Source organism: Oenanthe melanoleuca, chromosome 13, assembly GCF_029582105.1.
Source record: "Oenanthe melanoleuca isolate GR-GAL-2019-014 chromosome 13, OMel1.0, whole genome shotgun sequence".
Lineage (NCBI taxonomy): Eukaryota > Metazoa > Chordata > Aves > Passeriformes > Muscicapidae > Oenanthe > Oenanthe melanoleuca.
Genome location: NC_079347.1, coordinates 3,923,566 through 3,931,606, shown reverse-complemented (window position 1 = coordinate 3,931,606; position 8,041 = coordinate 3,923,566). Strand labels below are relative to the sequence as shown.

At 43.6% G+C, this 8,041-nt stretch overlaps 1 protein-coding gene across 1 annotated transcript; it reads right to left on the bottom strand.

Annotated features, from left to right (window-relative positions):
- Positions 1 to 2,892: 2,892 nt before the first annotated feature.
- LOC130258762 (ovomucoid-like) lies at positions 2,893 to 7,583 on the bottom strand. Its single transcript, XM_056502435.1, has 4 exons — positions 7,494 to 7,583; positions 5,485 to 5,516; positions 4,683 to 4,810; positions 2,893 to 3,949 (listed from the first exon to the last, which is right to left on the bottom strand). Exons 1-4 carry the CDS (start codon positions 7,546 to 7,548, stop codon positions 3,904 to 3,906), a joined length of 261 nt encoding a protein of 86 aa, XP_056358410.1. The 5' UTR covers positions 7,549 to 7,583; the 3' UTR covers positions 2,893 to 3,903.
- Positions 7,584 to 8,041: the final 458 nt, after the last annotated feature.

Genomic DNA, 8,041 nt, shown 5'->3' with positions numbered 1-8,041 from the left:
TGGGCCTTGCAGAATCTGTGAAAGCCTTGTTTGCAAGCTGTCAATAGATACAACTTATTTAGAAATATCATATTCATAACAGGAGGATTTAAAATTATTTAATCATATGTTTTCCTTTCTTTAGTGTCATTCTTCATTCAGACCTAAGTATTCTGGTTTATACAAATCCCAATACTTTTATGATTAACACAAATCTTTTATCAATTATCACACTGTGTTTGGGTGGATCCCAGCAGAAATCACAATTTCCTCAATATTTTAAGGTCATGTTTCACACAAACCCCAAGGATTGGTAACAAGGCTGGTTCATCACCCAGCAGGCTGTTTGTGAGTGATTTTTTGTGAATGACAACATGCAAGGACTCGGCTGCTGGTTCAGTGATTCAGGAACCCACAACACTCTGTGTTGGGGTAGGAATAAATAAATAAATTCTTGGCAATCCCTGTGGATTTTGGATGTGCCAACAGCATCACTGAGCTTGGGAAAGGCCTCAGAGATCACCGAATCCAACCTGTGACAGCTCAAAAACAACAGAACACCCAAAAACTAGACCCAAAAATGAGCCAAGTGAGGTTTGTTGGGAGGAGCAGGTCGAGGTGCAGCAGAGCTGGTCCTGCCCTCCCTCCCCAGGCAGGGACACAGGGACACAGGAGGTTGTCTAAAGGACACTAAATGGAATTAAGGAATTTGGGCAGGGCCTTGGGCTTGAGCTGTCACTGAAGCAGTCAGAGAATGTGAATGGTGAAGTGGCTGCAAGAGAGAGAACAGAAACCAAAACCACCCTGGTTTTCCTCAACAGAAACCCTGTGATTTATCCCATAGATCAGCTGGATGTGAACCTTTGAAGGTTTTTGGATTGTTCCATTTCTCTATCCCTCCACTGGGGGAAAATTTAGGATTTGAGGCACCCAAGGATATCTGAACTAAAAGCCAATCAGAAATCAGAGATGCTGAACAGTCATCAGTAAAAATTCTGTTCTGGTCTTGACCAGCTGCAGAATAAAAGAGCACATTGCATTTCTTTCTCATGTACAGCTGGTGGAAGCTATTTGGACATACACAGTTTATATTTTAGGGAGATTTCATAATCTTGGTTCTCTAACACAGGTATTACTGAAAAAAAACAAAATAAAACAAAAATAAAAGGCCTGAGGGAATTAATGACTTCCTTTAAAAACCAAAAAATTTGAACCCCATATACTTTGCATTGTCCCTAAGAGATGTTTTTAAGCTTTTATCTTCTGAGGGGATGAATGTTCTCCATGCCAAGTGATCATAAATCATGGAATGGTTTGGGTTGGAAGGGACTCAGAGATCTCCTTCCAGCCCCTGCCATGGGCAGTGCCCAGAGCTCCCTCCAGCCTGGCCTGGGACACTCCTGATGACCATTAATTACACAAGAAACAGGGAGAAAAATCTCAACATTTCCAAATAAAAGCTTTTAAGAGCTTTAATCTCTGAGTACCCAAACCCCTCAGGTGCCATGGTTTAACCCCAGCCAGGTTAATTCTAGCACTGGCTTTTGTCTGTTTTCCAGGTCTGGATTTCATGACCTCTTGTCTTGGAATGAAGAAAATATTTTGTGAGACCTCAGGAAAACCCTTCCTTGTCATTCACATGTAAATAGCTCAGATATAAAGATTCACCTTTCCAGTGCAGAGTTTTGCACTCTAACCTTCCCTGAGTGCAAGAACTCTTCTGTTTTCCTATTCCACACCAATATTTTATTTTCTGTCTCACAGAATCTGAGCCTGTTCCATCAGCTCACCCAGGCTCTGCTCATTTTCCCTTCCCCATTTTTCCATCCCCCAGACTCGACTGTCCAGCCTGTCCAGCCACTTCAGCATTTTCCTCAGGTGTCATTGGCAGCAATTTGCAAATGATGTTCTCTGCCCTGGTATGTGGCAGGAGCTGCTGTGCCTCCCTCTCATCCCCCAGCTCTGAGGAGAAGCAGCCACGTGGGAAAGTGTCCAGCTGCTCCTGCCCCAGTCATTCCAGTCAGAAATGGTCAGGGACAGGCTGCAGGCCCAGGGGAAATGCAGGGGTGTGCTTCAGATCTCTGACTTGCAGGTTCTTGAGTCACTCCTGGGGCTGCATGAGAAATTTGCTGTTTTAGGTTTGGTGCAGAAGCACAGCCCATTAAACACCCCAACCAGGGTGGGAACATCCCCTGAGGCTGGAAGGCAGCAAAGATCCACAAATTTGGATTTTCTGACTGGATGAAACCTCAGAGTTTGCCTTTGTTTTCTCAATTTGATCTTTGTTTTCTCATTTTTATCTTTTTGATCTGTTCTAGGAACTTCTGTAGGTTGAAGCCTCTGAGCTACAAGGAACTTTTCTATTACCTGAACTTTTATATTACCTTCCTCATTTTCATTCCTGCTGCCCAATTGCTGGGACCTGGTTTTCACATAAACAGAATTCAGGAAAGGGCTGGATTTGTTCTGTGTCCAGCTGTTCCAAAATTTTCCTCCTGGAAGCTCAGTAAGGGCAGCCATTCACAATTTTAATTCTGGGAAAATACATTCCCATGACCAGTATTGAGTAAAAGACACAAATTAGTGTAGCAGGGAAGATAATAAGGGTGTAAGAGCAGGACATCAACTTCTTTAAATTCTGAAATTTGTCAAGTGAAAAGATTAATGAATGTTCACATTTAAATAAGGATTTAACAGACTTCTACATTTTACCAGATTTGTCTCATTTAAAGCAAAAAAAGACCCAGACTGGGAGGTAAATTCAGTATCGCATGTAGTGGGATACAACTTTTGTATCCCAGGCTTTGGATTTTTGCCTCAGGATTCAGCCACTGCTCCACCACAGTTCTCTGTAATTTGGGAAATACTTGTTAGTAATGGATGCAACAAATTCTCTAGAAAGTTCACCATGGACAAAAAAAAAAAGAGTGAAGGTTTATTTTAATAAACAAGCACAATGAATAACTGAACAACATACAGGAACCAGAATTGTACAGAGGGGGATGAAAAACAAACATTTAAAATTCACCTACAAAACTGGGAGAGTCAAAGCTCTGCCAGGGAAACCTGAACCATTTGGGGAAAAGTTTCTGGGTAAAGGAAAGAAAACATTTCATCAACAAGGGGGAGAGATTTGGGGCATTGTCAGAGGATTTGGACTTCAGCCATGGAGAGAAAATTCTAAAGAAGGGCTGGTGTAAAGCAACAGGAGCAGTTTTGGTGCAAGAACAGGAGTGCCAATGGCAGGAGGGAATTTGGGAATGGGGCAGTGGGAGCTGTTCTCTGCAGGATGGAGGAATTCAGGAATGGGGCAGTGGGAGCTGCTCTCAGCAGGATGAAGGGATGGAATTTGGGAATGGGCAGTGGGAGCTGTTCTCTGCAGGATGGAGGGATGGAATTCGGGAATGGGGCAGTGGGAGCTGCTCTCAGCAGGATGGAGGGATGGAATTCAGGAATGGAGCAGTGGGAGCTGTTCTCTGCAGGATGATGGAATTCAGGAATGGGGCAGTGGGAGCTGTTCTCTGCAGGATGGAGGGATGGAATTTGGGAATGGAGCAGTGGGAGCTGTTCTCTGCAGGATGGAGGGATGGAATTTGGGAATGGGGCAGTGGGAGCTGTTCTCTGCAGGATGGAGGGATGGAATTCAGGAATGGAGCAGTGGGAGCTGTTCTCTGCAGGATGGAGGAATTCAGGAATGGGGCAGTGGGAGCTGCTCTCAGCAGGATGGAGGGATGGAATTCAGGAATGGAGCAGTGGGAGCTGTTCTCTGCAGGATGGAGGGAGGGAATTCAGGAATGGGGCAGTGGGAGCTGTTCTCTGCAGGATGATGGAATTCAGGAATGGAGCAGTGGGAGCTGTTCTCTGCAGGATGGAGGGATGGAATTCAGGAATGGAGCAGTGGGAGCTGTTCTCTGCAGAGCTCCCTCAGCAGGCTCCTGCCTGCTTCATGTGCAGGGCCCCTCTGCTCCTCCTGCAAGGAAAGGAATGGACAGAAAGCTTCACCTGGTGCACCAAAATCCCCTGAAACCCTTTGCTAGCAGAGGAGACACCATAAACATTCACAGCAGGCATGAGGCCATTCATGATCTTTCCTTGCAAAATGATGAATTTTTGTCCATAAACCCAAGATATTGCCAGTACCACTTCTGAATTTTTGGGTGCAGTTGATTTTTCAGGCTTGTGTTGCTCATTGGACTCTTCCCCATCCAAATTTGCAGTTTCTGCTGGAATGGGAAGCTGCTCACACAAATACCAGGGTCATTTTTTAGTGACAGTGCCTGCATCAAGTTCTTCACACAAATAGGAATAATTTTGTAGTGTCCAACTTTGCAGTGCCTGCTGTAAGTTCCTCACACAATTATTTGGGTCATTTTTTAGTTTCCTATTTTATTCCTGCAGGAATAGGAAGCTGCTCACACAAATATCCAAGCAATTTTTTAGTGTCCAACTTCACAATTCCTGCAGGAATAGGAAGTTCAGACCTGAATATCTGGGCCATTTTTTAACTCCCTATTTTATGGTTTCTGCCAGTGATATTCCTGCCAAATATCACCATATTTTGTTTTTTAGATCAGTTGGACTTTATCAATGGGAGGAACAATTATTGTGGGAAGGTGAAGGAGCAGAGAAGTAACAACCCAAAAAAATCCCATTAATTTTGTGGAGTGGAAATCCCAGCTAACCCAGCCCATGGCAGTACTCACAGCACAGCCTTGCAGAAGGAACATTTGTTGTTGTAGGTTTTGCCATCAGAGCCACAGAAGGGTTGGTAGAGCCTCTCACAGTAAATGGGCCTCCCCCTCTCCAGCCTCCTGTACTCGCTGCAGTCCACCTGCAAGCAGGGCAGCCTTGAGTCCCACTCCTCCATTCACAGAAATAACCAGCAGCTCCAATTTTGGGGCATGTTTTTGATGCCTGAAGTTTCAGCTTTTCTATTTCCCAGATTCTGCACAGCTCTGAGTGTGGGTGAATTTTCTCTCCCCACCACTACCCATCCTGCCAGGGCTTTCCTGGATTTTTATTCCTTAGTGCCTCATTTCTTCCAGACATTGACTCCAGAAAGAATTAAAATTATCCAGGTACCTGATTTAGGATCTAAAAGCCTTATAGGGTCATCATCAAATAATTTTTTTTTTTTAATCTAGATTTCTCTGGCTTAAAATTTGTCCTTGCCCAATTTCTTGCCCAGAATGGCAAACAGGTGAGAACATCTGGAAGTTGTCAGGGGAACTCTATGGAAACTCCATATCCCAGACTCAGGAATTTTCACTGAAATCTCAATAAATTGGCAGCATTTAATTAAAGTTCAACATTTAAATTAGCAACATTAAATTAAAGTTTATTTTCTGACCTCATGTTATGTTATAATTATATTATGTATTTTAATGCACTTTTATTTATCATTATATTATAATATTGCATACTTATTTATTTATTTTAATGTATTTTTATTTTATGTATTTAATATATTTTATCTTTTTGTCCAGGAGAAAAGCAAGGACTCACCTCATTGTGGGTGGCAGCATGTGTGGTGGAAACTGAGTGACAAAAGAGAAAATGAAAACTCAGAGTTAATGAACACAGGGTGCAAAGCAGGATGGCTGCACTCAGCAGCTCTGAATCTTTTCCCTTTTCAATTGCCATTCACCTCCTGCAGTGTCAATCCTGCCAGAGCTCTGCAGGGCTCATGAGGTGTCAGAACTTACTGACCAGGTGGATTTTGGTGCTTTATTTACCTTGGAAACTTCTGTCACCTCTTGGAGCAGCCATTGTTCCATTGTTCACCACAAACCATTGACAAGCCAGCAGCCAATATTCTATTTAATGTTCCTTATATTGTTTTATTTTTAATGCCCGGGATTAGCTGGTGCTTGAGCATTGCTGGGGTTTAATTCCTGAGTTTATCAAGGGCTGAGTGTGGCTGTGAGCAAACCACAGGTCCCTTTTATATTTGGGGTTTCTGTCAAAAATGTCAATAATTTGTCAGTTAAAATCTAACAAACATTAGCTCATAATCCCACTTTAGGAAGTGTTCCCCTGTTTCAATGTGGATTTTAAGCTGGTTCCTCTTTTCCCACATTCCTCCCCAGCAGAGCCCTGGCCCCAGGTGGGGCTTCAAGGAGCTGCTCCCAAACAAATCTAATTACACCTCCCACAAAGTAATCACTGCCTGGCCTGGCTCCAGCTGCTGACACATTTCTGACTTTCTTCAGGAATGTGTTTGTCCCTCTGCTGTGCCAGAATCTCACCCAGCAGCTAAAAGGCACCAGGGAGAGATTTCTGTGCAGAGGAGCAGGAAAGTGTTCTGGGGCAGAGCTCCAGCTCTTCTTTTCTGGATTAAATTTGGATTTATTGGATCTTTAATGGTTAAACTTTCCAGATGTGTTCTGGAGCAGAGCTCTAGCATTTGTCTTTTGGAATAAATTTGGATTTTTTTTTGGTCTTCAAATGTTAAACTTTCCACTAAAACCTCCTTTCATAAACCTGTTTACATCCTCACATCCAATACAGTTGTTCAGCATAAAGAAAATGAGCAGAAATAAAGCTCCAGGTCAAGTTTCCACCTCTGTCACCAGAGGTTTGATGAGATTTCATTATTCTGGAGCTGGATTTGATTTATTCCACTTCCCCCCAAACTTTCAGGTGTTTTTTTTTTCCTCTGGTAACTTTTTAGGAGCCACTCTGCACACGGGAGTGAATGCAAAAAAGGTGTGGCTCAGAAAGTGCTGATTCATCAAGTTTTCAAGCAGACAAGATAAACCAGAAAGTTCAAAGAAGAGATTTCCTGGAATTCTCATGGAAGGAATATTTAATAATTATTTCTTTTCCTGCAGGTAATGAAACACTGAACGGATTCCTTCCATCACATTTCATTTAAACTGCTGCTTTTCATGAGAATTTTGGGGTTGAGACAAATTTCAAAGCAACCTTTTCAGAGCTACTCAAAAGATTTTTTTGTTTCATAATTTTGCATTTAACATTTTTATTATTTTGCTTCTTTAATGTCCATAATGCTTTTAAACTTCTATACAGCCTGCAGGGGTGTGGAGTCTTTCAGTAATTTTAAGTGCACTTATTTTTCTCTAAAAAAATATTTTTACTGCAAGTTTTAAGTAACAATAAAATTGCCAAGTAAAGGCTGAAGAAATTGTTTTTTATACCAACCTGTTCCTCAAATCTCTCTGCAGCATGGAAAAATAGGATTAAAAAGATGTTTTATGTGGCCTGAGCATCATCAGGTGTCCCTGCTTGGTCAGTTGGGCAGGGGAAGGATTTCACCAGCTCCCAGCTCCCTTCTCAGATGGAAATTTAAAAATAAATAGATGAAACCAGGAGAGGTTCTGAGGTCACAGAACCCAGCTCTGAGTTCCACCCAGCCCCAGCTGGGAACTAAACTCTTACAGTGATAAATACCAGAATTTTCAATAGAAAATCCCATTTTCTCCCTCCCACCCAGTGCAGGAAGCCCCTGAGGAGCTCCCAGAGTCTGTGCAGAACTCCCCAGGGTTACTCACGTGCCAAGCTCAGAGCTGCCAGCGCCAGGAGCAGCAGGGTGCCCGAGACCTTCATGGCCAACGCTGGGCTGGGCTGTGCCAGGGCCAGCTCTGCTCCCTCAGCGAGGCCATGGCAGATTTATAGCAGCAGGTGATGAAATCCCAGTGCAGGTGACTGGGAAGGAGTTGCCCAGGGCAGAGTCAATGGGATTGTCCTGCTCAGGACACGGGGCAGGGCTGCGTGTCCCAGTGCTGATGGAGCAGGGATTGTTCCGCAAGCCCAGCCTGATTAACTGTTCCAGCCCAGCAGCAGCTCTGACTCAGGCTGCCTGCTGCTGCTGCCACAGGGATTCCCAGGGAGCCAAAATCTCCATCCCATCAGGGCTTAATTCTTCTTATTTTGGGCATTTGGAGCTGGTCCTGAGCTGTGCTGGGGGCTGAGCTGGTTGTGGCCATGCACAAATCATGCCTTAAGTTTGATATTTTCCAGGCTCTGCACTGCATTGTGTGACTCTGAGCTTTATATAAAGTGTTGGCAAGTTCTCTTCACAGTTTAGTCAGAGCAAAAG

What these genes read in the sequence shown, in the direction of transcription:
- LOC130258762 (XM_056502435.1), bottom strand. Translation starts at nt 7,548, where the DNA reads ATGAAGGTCTCGGGCACCCTGCTGCTCCTGGCGCTGGCAGCTCTGAGC. An exon ending in GGCAGCTCTGAGCTTGGCAC is followed by an intron (nt 5,517 to 7,493) that starts GTGAGTAACCCT and finishes TTTGTCACTCAG; the next exon opens with TTTCCACCACACATGCTGCC. An exon ending in TCCTTCTGCAAGGCTGTGCT is followed by an intron (nt 3,950 to 4,682) that starts GTGAGTACTGCC and finishes CTTTCCTTGCAG; the next exon opens with GAGGAGCAGAGGGGCCCTGC.